Source organism: Anas acuta, chromosome 1, assembly GCF_963932015.1.
Source record: "Anas acuta chromosome 1, bAnaAcu1.1, whole genome shotgun sequence".
Taxonomy (NCBI): Eukaryota; Metazoa; Chordata; class Aves; order Anseriformes; family Anatidae; genus Anas; species Anas acuta.
Genome location: NC_088979.1, coordinates 129,872,777 through 129,891,600, shown reverse-complemented (window position 1 = coordinate 129,891,600; position 18,824 = coordinate 129,872,777). Strand labels below are relative to the sequence as shown.

The 18,824-nt window shown below is 42.7% G+C and overlaps 1 protein-coding gene across 6 annotated transcripts in view; it reads left to right on the top strand.

The window, feature by feature from the left end:
• The window catches only part of LMNTD1 (lamin tail domain containing 1), a 209,421-nt gene extending 191,909 nt beyond the window's left edge, over window positions 1-17,512 (top strand). For all 6 annotated transcript variants that reach the window (XM_068655893.1, XM_068655845.1, XM_068655856.1 and 3 more), the window contains one exon: window positions 15,433-17,512. In XM_068655893.1, coding sequence (XP_068511994.1) covers window positions 15,433-15,549 — 117 coding nt within the window. In that variant the 3' untranslated portion in view covers window positions 15,550-17,512. The remainder of the gene's footprint in view (window positions 1-15,432) is intronic.
• Window positions 17,513-18,824: the final 1,312 nt, after the last annotated feature.

Genomic DNA, 18,824 nt, shown 5'->3' with positions numbered 1-18,824 from the left:
CCTCCTGTAGGCAGTTACTGTCTCTTCCTTAAGTGTGTGGATTTCAGTCTCTTCCAACTATTTGTTGTAGTTTTCTACCTTCAAAATGTTTTGCTTTACATCCCGTTTCTCTTTGGTATTGGCTTTGACAACAGTTTTTGCAGAGCTGTGCAGGGCCACTGCCCATGTGCATGTTGCAAATCCTTTGTGGTCCCACAGAAGCGAGGATGCAAATTGAATTGCCAGCCTGGCAGCTGCTGCAAGATCACTGCTGGCTAGCGATAATGACATGGAAATCCACCAAAATCATAGATCCACTCCATACATACAATGATTTGATAAGTTAATTACTGAAAGCTTTGTGAGTTTATTTTCCATACTTTCTTCAAAGGGATCAGTATGACTTAAGCAACAGGAGGTGTATTATTTTACATGCCTCTTTTGACTTTCAAAGCATAGGACTTGTGCTTTCCTGTTTTTTTTATACAGCCTTTTCTCTCACTCAAGCAGACGTCATTTACAATAGAATGACACTGGTGTCTTCTTCCATTGTAACATAACCTTATTTTTGGTTTCCATTTATCCCAAAGTAACCTGAACTGCAGCCTGTTAAACAGCTGGGAGGTAACTAAATTCTGTAAATAGCTTTATTTCATTAGCTGACATTAGTTTTAGGGGGTCTCTATTGTCATTTACCTTCCTTGCAGCTGTTGTACCATGTGCTGGACCATTTCACAGGGTAGGTCGAACATAAGCATAACAAATAGCTGCAAGCTAGAAACTAGACAGAGGGTAGCTTCTCTCTTTTCTTTAATTATGAATTACATTTTGGAAAGGTCAGTCCCATCTATCTCAGCTTTGGAACCAGTTCTTGCAGAGTTGTACGGAAACAGTACATGTGTGCACATTCAAAATGACACGTGGTGCAGAAGGTGCTTTATAAGCCCGTAACATTGCATTGCTGGCCCAGTGAACATGGGTAGGTGATTATGCTGGCTAATGATGATTAAATAAATTGGGAGCAGCTGTTTCTTCAGTCTGTGAAATTGCAGGAACAAAAGGTAGAGGTGCAGGCAGCAAACTGGAGAGAGCCTCTCACGACATGAGGCATTAAAGACATACATTGTGCTCTGTGCACATGCCTGAGACCTGTGTTTGAAGAGAATGTGTTTTTTGTTTGTTTGTTTTTTTGTTGTTTGTTTGTTTTTATTGTCATCACTTCTCTTCCATACTCTTTGATTTTCTAACCTCTGTTTATTTATTTTTATTGTTTACACACACTGAGTCTTGCAATCTAAACAAAGCTAAAGGCCATGGCAAAATCTTGATCGTTCTCAGTTAGCTATTCTGCAAACCCAATAAATCTTGATCATTCTCAGCTAGCTATTCTGCAAACCCAATAATTTCTATCCAGAAAGGCATCAGATCTTCTCTTACTTCATTGTTTTCACAATGCACAACTACAGAACATGTAATAGCCATCTATCTGTGAAGTGTTATTACAAATACACAAGCCTAAACTTCCAATTCAAAATGAGTGAACTACATCATTTTGGTGGTGCATCATCAAATATTTTAATTGTGGTATTTTCCTTTCTAGTTTGCAAAATTCATTAAGCTTCAGTACGTGCAAAACCCAGGGCTCCTTGGAGTTTCCAAGCTGGTCCAAGCCGTGGATAACTTTTATCCACAAAACAGATGGAGCACAAGAAATGGCAGGACAAGTTTCCTCTCATTGTCTTGTTAGAGTGCTGAAAAGCCTTCATGATACTGTAGTCTCTGTACCACTTCATTTGTAAATGCCTCCACTGAGAGTGTCAAAAGCAATAACAAATAATGCCAGCTGTGTGGTAATTTTATTGAGGGTAAACAACACTGCAGTAAGAGTGGGGTTAAGGGCAACTAATCATTCACAGAGGTCACCAAATAAGCACATTACATCACATGTTCATAACACTGAGTGAGTTATTTGTTGTGAGTGAATTATCCAATAAACTTTGGCCTTGAGTGATTTCAGAACAAGTCCTCATTTTCACCAATATGTCAGTTACACAGATGAATTTGCAATGTATGCTATCAAGAGGATATTACAAATGCATGTGGTACAAATGTACCGGTACATTACCAGCTACGATTTATAGATTGTCTGTGAGCTTTCCCCTTTTATTTTTTATCCTACAGGGAGTCGGATGGTTCATATGAGTTTCAAGGTGTGATTGAACCTTTAATAAAAAGTGGTGAGCAGCAATGAAGCTCGCTATGCTTTGGGGAGCCTAGACAATACTGCAGTCTGTAGGGCAGCCATTTGAGGTTGGGGTAATTTAAACAGGCTCCCTGACCCCATCTTGTCCCAGTCCCATGTAAATAATGGCTGGGGCCTCTCCAGTCCCCTGAGAAGTGCTGAATTGAGGTGTTACAGCGGTCTAGGAGTGACCGTATAAAATCATAGAATCATAGAATCATAGAATATCCTGAGTTGGAAGGGACCCTTAAGGATCATCAAGTCCAACTCTTGACACCGCACAGGTCTACCCAAAAGTTCAGACCATGTGACTAAGTGCACAGTCCAATCTCTTCTTAAATTCAGACAGGCTCGGTGCAGTGACCACTTCCCTGGGGAGCCTGTTCCAGTGTGCAACCACCCTCTCTGTGAAGAACCCCCTCCTGATGTCAAGCCTAAATTTCCCCTGCCTCAGCTTAACCCCGTTCCCGCGGGTCCTGTTGCTGGTGTTAACGGAGAAAAGGTCTCCTGCCTCTCGACACCCCCTTACGAGGAAGTTGTAGACTGATGCAGGGGACTGGGGAAAAAGAGGTGGTGAGGTGGGTACGATCTGAGCTCTGGTCTGAAGGGTGGTGAGGAGCTCAAGGGGGTACCTCCAGCACACCTCCTCCAAGTCCTCACTTCTGAGGGTATTCACGTGTGGTGAGTCCCTCTCCACATCTGCAGTGTGAGGATAGAGTTGCCAAAACAGGATAAAGAGAAACCCAGAGCAAAGCCATAATACAAGGCAACAGAAATCATCTAACTTAAATCTCGTTCAGTCAAGGTCTGGCTTCTCATATTTGAAGTTGGCTGCAGCAGGCCAGCTAATCAGCCAGCAGCAGATATATCACATCATATACAAAAACCCAGGCGTGTTCTACATTCACGAACAATTTCTTCACACACTCTCTGAGGTGAATGGGCAATGCTCTGTTAAACACAGCAGGAGCAACACTTCCGACAAGGTGTGCGGCATCACCTTTGCTAGAGCTCAGGTCTGTTGATACCAATTCTGTGATTTTTCTGCAAAGCCTAGGGAAAGAGTGGAATTCTGTTTTCTAGGGCAGCATAGTCCTCCATGTCTCCCTGAGTAAGTATCAGTGCTCAGCAGAGAGTAACTAACACTAATAATTCATATAAAACCATGCAGCCTATGGATAGTTTAAATTCAGTCTCAACAACTAATAGTTTGTAGTAGCAAAAAAACAAGACCTGGATCATCTCCCCTCTTCTTTCCTGAAGGATGCAAAAACCCAAGTCTGTGTTTCTTGGCTGAAAATTGACTGACTTCAGTGTATGTTGTATGCCAGCTGAGAGTCTGGCTCTGAATTTGGCAGCTCCAGCCCAGATCTGTAAAAAGCTGCTGCTTCTGTCCTCTGTGAATTTTACGTTATATTCAATATATATAAAAAACAACCTCCAACTAACCAAACAGTGACCTTGACCACAGCATCAGCTAAAGGAGAGACAAGAACTCCCCATGGTGTGCAATATCATTTATTGAGGCATGCTTCTATCGACCACACCGCCTCTAAGAAAAAAATCTTAGGCTTTATTACTGAAACTTTGGGAAAAGTTTAGGTAAAACTTAGCAGCAGAGGCTCAAAATTTTCATGCAGCTAAGAAAGTCTGCTACCACCTTCTCCTAGTCCCAAGCAATTACCACAATGGCAACACAGATTTACAGCACGCTGTTTTCCTTTGCTGTGTGATGTTTTCCAGTTGCTGCAGTCCCTCCCCATTTCAGACAGTGGTGCACTGGTGCTGTGCTCTACAGCACCTCTGAATACTGCAAAATGGCAGTCATTATACACCCAACATCCTGAGGTCTTGCCCTCTTGTAAATCTGTGATGTTGGTATGATTTCAGGGGATAAATGCTGTTTTGCCTTAGTGGAGGAGTAGGCATAAAGACTAGTAGAGTGTATTCAAAAGATTTTTAATAAATAGCTTAAGTAACACAAATAGAAATCACATGGAAACCGTCAAACTTTTCTTTAAGATTTCTAATAGCTTAAAGGTACATATATTTAACGTTAGATAAAGATTTACATATACCTAGAGAGGAACTGGAAGGGGAGAGAGGGAGAGAGATTAATTCTCCATGAATATTCTGTTAGACTTCTCTTCTTTTATGGACACTGCCTTTTCAGATCTGGAGTGCACCTCATTTCCCAGTTACTGTTTTCTCATTCCCCTCTGTCTTCTTTTAAAAGAGAAAGTGACAAATGAATGATCTTCCACCATTTCCTTGCTCTGTTTTTACAGATATTATTTCCCTTTGCTGCTCCTATTCTTTCATTTAAGATATGCACAGAATGATCTGTCACTTCCTAAACTTGAGAAATATCTGCATAATACAGCAGTTTGGGTCCTGATTCAAGCTTTATTTAAGCCAGTGTGAAATTTTAGTAGATTTTGGATCAGCTCCTAAAGATCTCTTCCATAAAGGTTCTCCCCAGTCAGAGAGCTATGTCTCTGTGCTCTTAAAATATTGCTTTTCCTTTCTTCAGTGCAACTTCATAAAACTGAAGTCTCTGGACAATGTATCTTTGTCAATAACATACTGTATTCCCTTATAGTGCATTTTGATGATGGCATTGATTTTTCACTCCAGAAAAACTGAGAATGCTTAAGGATCTGCAGTGTCCTAGTTAACACAATGGAAGTTCTGGACTTGTACATTCAGCTCAGCCTCTCAAGGAAATTGCTTAGCTTCCCATTTACCTCAGTTTGAATTCATTTGAATTCATTTGAATTCAGGATGTAATGCCTTTGTGAAGTTTAAATGATGCATGATTTTAAAGTACCTGAAGCAAAAGTGATTATGTAATGTTAACATATATATATATATATTATTTGTTTAGAAAGGGGGAAAAATCATTCTGCAGCATTCTCAGAGATCCGATGAACAAAAACAAGAAAGGATTTGCTAAGTACAGGCTTAGAGCCAGCCTTGAAAACGTCCTTTTACTCTTGGTTTAGTATCTCATAACAAACACACCAGGTTCATCATTTCAAAGAAATTAGGTAATGAACGAGGATCTTATCCATACTCTAATCATACTTCATGGTACATAAATCAAGCAGATTGCCTATTAGACTTGTGTCTCTCCAAAAGAGCAGATGCAGTCTCACTTGAAATGTATTTTGAAGACATGTCCTTTGGGGCCAGAACACTGTGTCTTCGGCAAAGTCTGGGCCCGTAAAAACACCCTGCAAATGGAAAAGTAATGTGCAGGGCTGAGGTGCACCTAGTCATGTTCATCCTGTAAAGCGAGGTTTTACCGCAGGAACCTGCAGACACAGAGTTAATTAATTCAGCGAGCAGAGCACTGTGCTGCAAAGAAGCCTCAGCACACAAAAAGGCATCTGATTGTTTCAACCATTTCTATTGCGTGACAAATATTTTTGCCATATAACTACGCCACATTTCACTAAATTACATGCTCCATGGTTTGCTGTGATTGTATGATGGCATCGCTCACTACAACCACAAACCACAGTGAATTGACATTGTTTCCATGATTTCATTGGTTTTGTCGAAACCATATCCTTTGGCTTTTCTGCCAGTTTCTCCAAAAGGAAATGCTAAACAGGATACACCATAGAACATTTCTACAAACTCTCGTTTTCAAACTCATTTAAACACACATGCCTATAAAGCTTCTGTCTAATGTAAACCTCCTTGCAAATGCAACTTAAGCAACTCTGTCCTGCCCTCCAAAGTGGTAGCATTGGATTCCTGGGTACCCAAAACCAAAATGCCACATGCTTTGGTGGAGGTCATGAACCAGCTAGCACTTCCAGCTAGTTGATTTAGATGTGCTTGTGGTTAATAATGAATGAGGCCTAGTAGTTGCCTTACCTATTATTCCACCTTTATTGGTACAGCTGAAGCATGCAATAAAGATAACACCCTGTGAAATGAGTTGTCAGGGAGAGGCAAAGGCCAGGAAACATCCTCACAGCTGGCACCATTTGGATGGAATAGGACTGAAGAGCTCCAGGGATCAAAATACCCTGTCCCTCTTATAGGCTCTTCTGGAAGACAAGAGGAAGAATGCCATTGGATCACAGCAAGACTGGCTGATACTTCACTGCTCCACTCCTCTCCACCTCCACCAAGAGCTAACAGCCTTCCGTTGACCAGTTTTTCCATCCCTTTTGGGTGTTGCATATGCTCAAGCAGCTGGAAAAAGAACTTTCAAGTCATGTTTTCAGTGGGTATGGCCAGAATTTCCTAGCACTTGAACACCCTTATAAAATAACACTGACAATCTTTTAGATTGCAGTACTTTGTAAAGACAGTTGGTTCTTCATTATCTGTGGTAGTGAAGGTCTAGGAAAATCTAAGTGATCAAATAATCAAGGTTATACACAGACGGTAGGTTATGGTGGGCAGCATTGTGGAAAGATGTCTGAGTGGTGCAGCAGGGAGCTAGCTCAGGCTGTCCAGAGTGATGCTGGGCATTGGCACATGAGCTCTGCTGGTCTCAGGTGCACTTTTTCCTGAGTCATGCCAATATCTGCACCCTGTCCTCTTCAGCCAGGTGCATGGTATAGAGCCACCCACACCAGCACCGAGACCGAGTGAAGCCAGCTTAGGTTTGTTGGGATTTAGCAGATCAGCTAGGTCTTGGCACACATATGTTTCTGCTAGAGGAAGCAGTATAACTTCATTCAGCATAGCTTTATTCATGAAGGTTGTGCTCTGCAATGAACCAGAAACCACTTGGATTTCTCCAGATTGATGGCATGACCTGTCTGTGCCAGATAGGCTGTATGGAGGAAAGGGAAAGTCAACTGTAATGTTGTTTCTGTTGGCAGGAATAACACAAAGTCTTATTGCAAGGTTGAAAATACATTGACACTTTTTAGTTAGGTCTTTTCCATGGAAGCACAGAGAACTTCAGTTTCAAATGCCATTTATCTAGCACATTTCAATAGCACTGAGATTGTTTCTAAATGATGGAGGAATGTGCTAGATAGAGATATGGTGAAGCAGGGGGGTGATTTGTTCCAGATAGTAGTGGAATCACTAGCCTGATTAGTTTTTGTGTCATCCAACCGCACTATTTCAATAAATTAGAGCACTTTTATGGCTGAATTGAGCACCGTGGTGCATAGTCCACTTGTGCCATATAGATAGTCCTGTATATATCTCCTGCCAAGTAGGTAGTAAACTAATGGCTACACCCAGCTGGAGTAGCTCTGTGTCCCCATCGTAATTTGTGACGAGAATAACAAGATATGCTCTATACTAATACTGCAGCATATATTTGGTTGTTCTGAAAAGGCATCCTCTGAGATATTGCATGTACACACAGGCACGTGTGCACACACTGAGGTTCTCTCCCTCTATGTAGGGCTGCACAAAGAGATGTGAAGCACATAAATCTTCCTATTCCAAGAATATCCTGGTAAAAAGAAATTCTTAGCTAGAAACAAGCTTGCACACAGTGGTTTTTCAGAGCAGCAGACTTCGTGTTTCAATTGTTACCACCAGCAATAGCAATTATCTTCCAGGAATTTATCGGTCTCTATTTTTCTGTAATTATTGCTGAGTGAACAAGATCTACCCATTTTTGCTTTAAATCTAATGACTCCCCAGCAGTGGAGAAGCTAATGAGAGCAGAAGGCTCTCCAAAGAACCCCATCTATGTACAGCCAGTGGGACAGGGGACTGCTGGGAAGGGAAGAAAGTGAGATTGACATCCCTTATGCCTCTCTATCAGTAACGGAAGACTGCAGCTGCATGACTTGTTAACCTCACTGCTTTTTGGAGGTTCAGCATTCATTTGGTAAACAAAGGCAAGATGAAACTTTGAGCTGGTATAAACCAGCGTACCTCTGCTGTCAGAAGTGAACCTTGCCAGACTACTCCATCAAAGGATCTGACCCAAAGTCATGAGAATTTGCTACTGGAATATAAGTCATACATTTTGGGACTGTATTCCTTCTCTTGAAAACTCACTTCAAGTTTGGTGATCCCCCAGAGATCATTTGCAAAGACTGTTTTCTAATTAGCTTGAGCTCAGGTAGACGGGGAAAAAAACGGTGGAGTTGGCTGGAACTCCAGCAGGAAAAGACCTTACTGAGAGGAAAGGAAAACACTTCTGCGCTGAAGTTGCCTTTAGCTGGCTGACAGAAGGGGAAGGAGGCTGTAAAACGAATGTTTTGTTTCATTAATGTGCTTTTGTTTTTTGTTTTTCTAATCATTGGCACCACTATTATTGTGAAGTGATGCAAAGATTAAGGCAGCTCAAGCAGCCACTTTGGAGCGGAGGTGGGGAGAGTCAGCAGATGCTGCAGACAGAAAACCAGCCTCCACCCACAAGGCAAAAGGTGCATAGTGGCTATGTGAAGGCAGGCTCCTGCCAAGAGGCGTGTAGCAGTTTTGGAAGTTTCTTAGACTCTTAGACTGTTAGATCTTCATAGACTGTTTCTTTTTTCTCACCCTCTGTGCCCATACACACAGATGATATCTGTCCTCCTGGCTTTAATTTCCATGAAGCAGAGAGCTTCCTGTCTGGTGATGTGGTCTGTTATAAAAGCAGCATGTGTCAACTTCACTGTGTACACACGTTTGGGATGCACTCAAATTCAATGTTAACCATATTTTTTTGCGTAAGAAAGCAATTCAGAGGGGACACAGTTCTTAAGGCTGATTTGTCTTCTCAATATACTGAAGGGGCACTAAAAAAATTATATAAATGCAGCATGTTAAGAGCTTTAAATCTTATATATATAGATAATTTTTATTTACTGTGTTGGGCACCAAGCACGAGGAATAGCAAAGAAATGTATGAAGTATACCCAGAGCTTTTACTGTATTTTCAAGGATAGAGCGAAAGCACAGCATGACTTGGTAGCATCTGGTTTTCTTTGCCAAGGTTTAAGATTGCCACCTAGTTTTCCTGAGATCTCCCTAAGCTTGATCAGTCCTATTTTAAAATTGGCATTTCTAGAATAAATAGTGCTTTACATTTTATTCTCAGAATCGTTATCATTATCTCTAATTGTCTTTGTGTGACAGAGTGTCGGCTTTACACCATGAAGATACTGCAACAAATTGTTTGGATTGAAACATAATGATGCTGTGATTTAGAGTAGGACTTCCTTCATTTAACGTTTGACATCAAAAAATTAGATGTCTAGTCTCAGTCTGGGCTCCATTGGTAGTCAGCAATTAGAGACGTGCTTCTAGAAGATGATTCACTCTATCCAAAAATAGGTGTCTAAGACTGACAGGATCACTTTCCCACTGGAGGTATCTTCCTATATCCACAGACTAGAGAGGAAACCTACATAACTAGCTTGGACAGGATACCTGCCTTTACGATGGATCTGTGAGAAAGGAAATGAAGTGAAAAACACTTGCTTACTGTCCTTCTTTGCTGCTTCTGTATTACACTCATGGCTTCGGACCCACCTAGAGCTATAAAGAGGTTATAGCATAATTGAAAAGACAGATATCTGTATGAACTACAGTATAATTTCTCTCTCCTTTGACAAATATGAGTGTGTTTCACAAAAAATGAAACTGAACTATATGATTTCTGTGATGTGTCAAAAAACAAACAAACAAAAAAAAACACCTATTATAAATTGCAGAACTGAGACTACCTGGGACCAGCTACATTGTGAGTGGTCAAAATAAGCAATGGGAAAGGCAAGCATAAAATCTAGTTGTGCAGTGTTCATAGCCTGTTCTTCAGGGCAGTTAGATGCAGTTTGTGTAATGTACCTATATGTATTCACTTCTTTCCACAATGTGGCATGCAACTTTCTCTTATAAAAGACCCCATCTAAAAGGTGTGGCCTTACAACGAAGCATGTGCTGAGTGATGATGCATGTGTGGATGAAGGGAGCAAGAGTGCCTTAGCTTGGATGGACATCTCTGCTCCCAAGGTGCTGGTCACAAGGTACTCGTGAGATCTGAGCTGCCATGTAGCATGACTTTGGATCTTGTCTCTGGAAGATGTGGTTTCCCACTGGATCTTCTGAGATAAGAAGCAAATTATAACTGTAAAGTTTTGTCTTCCACATTCAGTTGTAAATATACTTTTTTTTATAAAGTTTTGCTCACAGAGCTCCTTTTCAGCAGCTCTGTGAGCCTGCCTGCAACAGCACAGTCAGCTGCAGCTGCTGCTGCTGGAGTGAAGCACTGTGCAGGAGATACTCATCCCCACAGTCAGTAGGTAACAGTGGCAGAGCTCAGTGTATTGACAGTCTGATGCATTTTCACAGAACCACAGAATCATCTAGGTTGGAAGAGACCTCAAGATCATTGAGTCCAACCTCTGACCTAACACTAACAAGTCCTCCACTAAACCATATCACTAAGCTCTACATCTAAATGTCTTAAAAAGACCTCAAGGGTTGGTGACTCAACCACTTCCCTGGGTGGCCCGTTCCAATGCCTAAACAACCCTTTCGGTAAAGAAGTTCTTCCTAATACCCAACCTAAAACTCCCCTGGAGCAACTTAAGCCCATTCCCCCTTGTCCTGTCACCAGGCACATGGGAGAACAGACCAATCCTCACCTCACTACAGCTTCCTTTAAGGTACCTGTAGAGAGCGATAAGGTCACCCCTGAGCCTCCTCTCCTCCAGGCTGAACAAGCCCAGCTCTGTCAGCCACTCCTCATAAGACTTGTTCTCCAGACCCCTCACCAGCTTTGTTGTCACCCTTCTCTGGACTTGCTCGAGCACCTCCATGTCCTTCTGGTAGCGAGGAGCCCAAAACTGAACACAGTACTTGAGGTGTGGCCTCACCAGAGCTGAGTACAGGGGGACAATCACTTCCCTAGCCCTGCTGGCCACCCTGCTTCTTATACAAGCCAGGATGCTGTTGGCCTTCTTGGCCACCTGAGCACACTGCTGGCTCATATTCAGCCGACTATCCACCATCACTCCCAGGTCCTTCTCTGCCGGGCAGCTCTCCAACCACTCATCTCCCAGCCTGTAGCTCTGCTTGGGGTTGTTGCGCCCCAGGTGCAGGACCCGGCACTTGGCCTTGTTGAACTTCATGCAGTTGACCTCAGCCCATCGGTGCAGCCTATCCAGATCCTCCTGCAGAGCCTTCCTACCCTCGAGCAGATCGACACACACACCTAACTTGGTGTCATCTGCAAACTTACTGAGGGTGCACTCGATGCCCTCATCCAGACCATCGATAAAGATATTAAAGAGGACTGGCCCCAGTACCGAGCCCTGGGGGACACCACTAGTGATCAGCCTCCAACTGGATTTGACTCCATTCACCACAACTCTTTGTGCCCGGCTATCCAGCCAGTTTCTAACCCAGTGAAGCGTACACCAGTCCAAGCCACAAGCAGCCAGTTTCTTGAGGAGAATGTTGTGGGAAACAGTGTCAAAAGCCTTACAGAAGTCAAGGTAGACCACATCCACAGCCTTTCCCTCATGCACCCAGCATGTCACTTTGTCATAGAAGGAGATCAGGTTCGTCAAGCAGGACCTGCCTTTCATAAACCCATTCTGACTGGGCCTGATTGCCTGCTTGCCCTGCAAGTGCCACGTGATGACACTCAAGATAATCTGCTCTGTGAGCTTCCCTGGCACTGAGGTCAAACTGACAGGCCTATAGTTCCCCGGGTCTGCCCTCCAGCCCTTCTTGTAGATGGGCGTCACGTTTGCTAGCCACCAGTCAACTGGGACCTCCCCCAATAGTCAGGACTGCTGATAAATGATGGTAAGCGGCTTGGCCAGCTCCTCTGCCAGTTCTCTCAGTATCCTTGGGCGGATCCCACCCAGCCCCATCGGCTTACGCACATCCAAATGCTGTAGCAGGTCACCAACCATTTCCTCATGGATACTGAGGGCCACATTCTGCTTCCCATCCCCTTCCACCAGCTCAGGGTACTGGGTATCCAGAGAACAACCGGTATTGCCGCTAAAGGCTGAGGCAAAGAAGGCATTAACCACCTCGGCCTTTTCCTCATCTTTTGTAACTAGGTTTCCCCCCACATCCAGTAAAGGATGGAGATTCTCCTTAGTCCTCCGTTTTGCGTTGATGTATTTGTAAAAAGATTTTTTGTTGTCTTTAACAGCAGTAGCCAGACTGAGCTCCAGATGAGCTTTGGCCTTTTTAATTTTGTCCCTGCACAGCCTCACAACATCCTTATAGTCCTCCTCAGTGGCCCACCCTTTTTTCCAAAGATTATAAACCCTCTTTTTTCTCCTAAGCTCAAGCCACAGTTCTCTGTTGAGCCAGGCCAGTCTTCTTCCACGCTGGCTTGTCTTTGGGCACGTGGGGACGGACTGCTCCTGTGCCATTAAGATTTCCTTCTTGAAGAGTGCCCAGCCTTCCAGGACTCCTCTGCCCTTCAGAACCACCTCCCAAGGGACTCAGCCGACCAGTGTCCTGAGCAGCTCAATGTCAGCCCTCCGGAAGTCCAATATAGCAGTTTTACTGGTCCCCTTCCTGGCCTTGCCAAGAATAGAGAACTCTACCATTTCGTGGTCACTCTGCCCAAGACAGCTTCCGACCACCACATCTCCCACCAGTCCTTCTCTGTTTGTGAAGAGAAGGTCTAGTGGGGCACTACCCCTGGTAGGCTCACTAACCAGCTGTGTCAGGAAGCTATCTTCCACGCTCTCCAGAAACCTCTTAGATTGCTTTCTCTGGGCTGTGTTGTGCTTCCAGGATATGTCTGGGAAGTTGAAGTCCCCCACGAGAACAAGCGCCGACGATTTTGCAACTTCTGTCAGCTGCGTGTAGAACTCCTCATCCGTCTCCTCATTCTGGTTCAGCGGTCTATAACAGACTCTGACCAGGATGCTAGCCTTGTTGACCTTCCCGCCAATCCTAACCCACAGGGACTCAACCTTATCATTCCCAGCCTCGAGTTCCACATCAAAAGATTCTCTAATATAGAGAGCCATACCACCACCCCTTCTGTGCTGCCTGTCCTTTATGAAGAGCCTATAGCCAGTCATTGCAGCACTCCAGTCGTGAGACTGGTCCCACCACGTCTCCGTGATGGCAACCAAGTCGTAGCCTGCCTGCTGCACGATGGCTTCCAGCTCCTCCTGTTTGTTACCCATGCTGCGTGCATTGGTGTAGATGCACTTCAGCTGGGCCATTGCCTTATCCCCCGGCCTTGCCATTGTTCCCCCTGGCACACCTCCAACAAGCCTTGTTTCAGCCCCATCCCCCTTCTTACCTAGTTTAATGCCCTCTCAATGAGCCTGCCAGCTCCTGGGCTAGGATCCATTTTCCCCTCAGAGATAGGGACCCACAGATGGGATGCAAGGTTGGGTCAGAATTTCTACATTTTTGTTTTAATTACTAGCCATATCAGACTTCTTCCCCAAGAAAATGCAATTCTCTGAAAATGGTAACTTTATCCCAAAGGAAGCACCTGGACTTTAGAAATGCATCCCTTACTACAGGGCAAAAGCAGTCTCTTATCCAGAATGCAATGTCAGCACAGATTTATTTTGGTCAGTATCCCATACAGAAAGGTTTTGCGTCATAAAAGTCTATGCTGATTACAGATAACGCTGAGATGAAATTCACTTGGTGCTGTGGATGAGAATGAGGTATCCTTTTGCTGCCCTCTTTCTTCAGCTTGTGAGCATACCTCTTGTGTGTATCAGTTTAGTTCTGCTTTCATCCAGGAAAGTCAACACTTGGAAATGATTACTCAGATCATTTGGAAAAGATTCAATATAGTCAAAACCTCTTGAATCTATACTCTTACTCTTACTCAGCCTATAGCAGATTTATTTCTTTTTCAGACACTTTTTAATTATGGTTTCATGTATGTATAAGACTGATCTGTTGCAAATTTTGGTCCCAGCAGACTAATTCCTAGAATAGATCTCCTGACTTAACAGGTAAAGGTAATCATGCTTTACCCTGTTGCACATAATGGAATTTGTTTTCCATCAAAGAACATTTATTCTTCCTGGATATGTATTTAAGGCTGATATTTTAACAAGAGAAAAGATCTGAACAGTTCTGATGACCACATGGCATTGCCACAGAGCAATCCTAAAATACCAGCAGTCTGACTTTATATTTCCCCTGATATTGTCATTTTAAGGACGAATGTAATTTAACATTAGGAGTGTAAGGGGAATAGACAAAATTAACATAAGATGAGAGTCATCAAACAGGGACAACTTTTCACATGGCAGTTCTTATTCAAAGTGTCTTTTATTTAATCTCACATTGACAATACCTGTAAATATCTTAAGCAACAGTTAAATTGCTGCTCAGCATTAGATTCGATGGGATGGAGAAAGTAAAATTTGAAATAAATGATACATTTTCACATTGGCAAAAGATTAGCAGCAAGTTCTTGGTGCAGTGGCTAAACTTCGGACACACCTTTTTCCTGCTGCAAAGTGGAAACGTAGACTAATGAGGTTCAGAAAATTGTCTGAGTGTCATTGTTTTCAACAATTCAGATCCTTTCTGTTTGGAAAGAGATCAGCGATCTGCAATACTTTGGTATTTAGGTGATCACCATGAGTAACCATTGATTTTTCCAAAAGTGAAAGTTTATCACTTACTGAGAACCAGGCCATGTTAAAATAGTATAATGCCATCTGCATGGTCCATGGTCAGTAAATTGAAAATCTCAATTTTTCTTTTGCTTGATATTCTTGGATGAAATTCCTCTTTTTTTTTTTTCTTTTTTTTTTTTTCCTTACTGCTACTCCAAAAGAAAGGAGCCAGGTACAGCAAACATAGGCTAGAGAGGTGAGAAAGACTTGGATTTTGTACTACTGGGGTCTCAACAGGACTTTTTTTCAATGTGATGTACTAATAACCATCAATGTACAGCTGAGAGAAGGGTTAAATATAAAATCATTTGCAGTCCAACTTGTAATGAAAGAATGCAAATGGAAAAAACACCATGGTCTTCCTTGACACCAAATAGCCTCCCCATAGGAGTCTCAGGAGCTGGATCCCAACACAGAGTGTATATTTGTTGGACCCTTGGTGCCAGGGCTGAGGCAGCAGTACTGGCACGAGAAATATTTCTGTTGTCACACGACCTGCTGAATGAATAATCAGAAACACTCGTGAGCATTAAGATTACTAGGAGAAAAGAAAAGCTAAACTAAATCAGCACGGTTATCGTTAAAAGTATTGATATAATGCTATTTGCACTGCCAGTATTTATGAGAAATCTTGTTTCTTTCTTGCAGCCTAATTTTGGTGGAGTGATGTATGTAGAGTCTCTCCCCCTGGCTGGCACTGCTCTCCAGAAGTACTTTGTCACTCCATCTTACAGCTATATGCTACGAACACGTCACTTGCTCTAGCATCCATCACTAATTCCATCAACAACAGGAAGAGATTGTCCGAGCTTTTTATTTTATCTTTTATTTTATCGTTTATTTATTTATTTTTAAATCCTTTGCAGGATTTAAAATTGTGCTTCTTGTTGCTTCAAGAAATGAGATCTGGCTTTGTGGTGACACCAGAGATCATCAGCTTTATCTGTACAGCCTGGCATGTCCCATAAAATTCACTTTAAAGATCGTTATCATTAGCATTTCACAGTAATTCCATGTTCTTACTGATGCATAGTATGCTGTGTATAGTTTATAAACTTCGTATGTATACATGCATGTACATAATGTTTAAGAGAAAACATATACATAGAAAACATGCTATATAGATAAATGTTTTTACTTTCTCTTGCCTGAAGAAGAAATGGATGTTGAAAAGAGTTTGCAGTGTGCTATTTCTTATGCAGTCATTGTTTGCTTTCTGCTCCAGCCTTATGAGCTACTGGCAAACCATCAGCTGGAGTGGAAGCTGCTCATATATTCAAACGGGTAGGCAGAGAGCTGGTCAGACGGGGTGTCCTGGAGGCCAGGAGGAGGCAATGATCAGATTAGTTGAGTCATAACAGCCAAACAAAGCTCTATATATCATGGCTGCCCTTCAAAGGAACTCTCCTAATCAGATTGGTCCCCAGGAATGTGTTTGTCCTGTCTAGAGCTTGGCTTTCGAAGCAATTTTTTTAGGTCCCATTTTCCCTTTAAACCTGTGAGTGTTGATATCCCAAAGGCCCTTTTGATTTTCCTCATTATGAGAAGGTTATGAAATCTGAGCCTCAATTTCCTAATCGTCTTCCAGACATGGAAAGCTGCAGTTCAGCCTCAGTCCTGCTGTCAGCAAGAAAAACAGTGCCCTCCTGTTCTTTCTGCAGATCTTCACAGAAGTTTTTTCACAGGCTTTATTAAACTAGTCTCTAAGCTTTGAGCATCTTTTCTGGATTTTGAAATTGTCCCCTTACCTGAATGACAGCGAGCAAACACTCCACAGGAGACTACAGAGGTGTGTTTCTCCTGCCAGCCGCAGAAATGCTTGTGCTTCTGGTGAAGGACAAAGACAGTTTTTGTGGGCTTCCAGTCTGCATCCCTAGAGACATATTGTTGACCTCACTGATTTTTACATTCGAGTTAATGACCCTTATAGCAGCAACAAAGCCAAAGAAGCTCAAAGCTTTCAACTGATGACCCCAAAAAGGTGAGGAAAAAGTCAGCTGAAGTCATATAGGAGGAGGCAAAATAATTCCCATTTCCTGTCTCTGAAGTTAAGGGGTTTTGTTGGCCACTTGCATTTGAATCTTTCTGCAACATTAACCCCTGCAGTGCTGTTCAGGTGTCCTGCTCTGATTCTTTAAGGCATAATGTGGAGAAATAAGTGTGAGTACAAAATACTGGAGTTTTTCCTCCAGAATCTGCTTGTGTGGATCACACCAAGGCACTACATGAGCTCCCTCTTCATTGCCAAACATCTATTAATTCCAGCTCTGCAGAGACAAGGCTTCCTACAGTTAATATTGTAGTGCAGCAGTTTTGAGCTAAACATCTCATTGCTGTTTATTTACAAAAACAAAAGTCAACATTTTTGTCTGGATGTTGAGAAGTGCCTTTAAATCATACGTCTAATATATGTGCGTAGCTGAGAAAAAGAAAAGATCTGGCAGCAGTGAACTTTTTCCCAAAACTGAGGTAGATATTTAAAGCACAGATTTGGAAGACAGTCAAAGCCAAAAAGACTTCTGTTGCACTTAATAGCGTAGAGGGAGCTGCAAAATTCCCACTAAGACAGGGAGACAAAGAGCATCTCTGACCACTAAAGCCATGCCTGTTTGCTCTGTGCTCTCCTTTACACTGCATTTGTAGCCTCACATTTGTCAGCTTTTCTTCCCTTTTGTTTTGCTAGGCTGTTTACTGCTGCGTAGAAGTCAATAAACACAAATTTCAAGTACTTTTCATTTTGTGATCATGACAAAATGTTGCCATTAATTATTATGGTTTATTTGTTTGTTTGTTTGTTTGTTTTTTTCATATTAGCGATTCATCCAGAGGGATCTTTTTGCTTCTGTTGGACTTGGTATTTTTGCAGTAACCCACATTATCACTATGACAAACAAGATCTGTGAGGTTCCAGTGGGAAAGCTAGTGGTGGAAGATGATCCAGTTAACTCCCTCAAGACAGCCCCTGATGCCATTTTACAATCCTGTGCTCATTCTTTTTCCGAAGGATGGTGGATTCCACAGTAGCCTTGTCGTTTAAACCTGCTGCATCCCCTTACCTCAAACACTGGCTGTGTTGAGGGCACTGTTTGGTGAAAGGGAGCTGGACATGAGCGCACACCTTTGTAAGGTCCAGTTGCCTAACAGAGAGCTTTGTGAAGTTCCCAAGGACCCTTGAACCCATTAATTTTCATAGGCATCACACTGGGTTAGGCACAGCCAACATAGCAGCAAATACCTTCCTTTCTCCTCACTCTCCTGGTTACAGCATCATGGCAGGACCTCTAGTGCAAGTTTTTTCTGCAGACAAGACAGCTCATGTGTTATTTCCGTGTTGGTTCCCCAGCCTTTTCTGATATGCTGAGAATATGCATATCAGCACAAGGAGGGAAAGGGAGTTGTTTAGGGTGGGACGAAGTGTAACTAGGGGCAATGGGAGGAAACAGCAGAGCAATGTCTAGGCTGACTATCAAGAAAAACATCCTAACATTGAAGCCTGAAAGGCTGTTTAATGATCTCCCAAAGGAAGTAGTGAAAACCTTTATCAATGAGTCATTTCACACTGTGAAAGACAAAGCTCTGAGTGTAGAGGATAGTCATGTGTTGGCAGGGCATGAAGGGTCTTTCCCATTCCTCCACGATGACTCCTTGCCCTCACTCTTCTAAAAGAAACAGAGCCTGGAAAACACAATGCTAGCAGTGGTTTCCTAACATACACACAGAAAGAAAAACAACATCCCTAAGTGATCCTTTGAGATTGGGAGCCTGGGAAATGCTTTTTAAATTAGCTTCAATAACATGACAGACGATAACAAGTTTTAGAGCAATTTTTTTTTTCTGTTCAGCCGCATTGCCAGAGCGTGTGTCAATCCTGGCAGCAGCTTTCTTGCAAATTAATGAAACATCAAGGCTGCACTACCAGACAGATGATTGGAGGAGTGTATTTCCAGGAGAGAGCATAAACTGGCAGATTGTCAGCTGCTACAAATCAATTAAGTTCCCTCAATTCCAGTACAGAGGGCCACCAACTTACAGCTGCATAG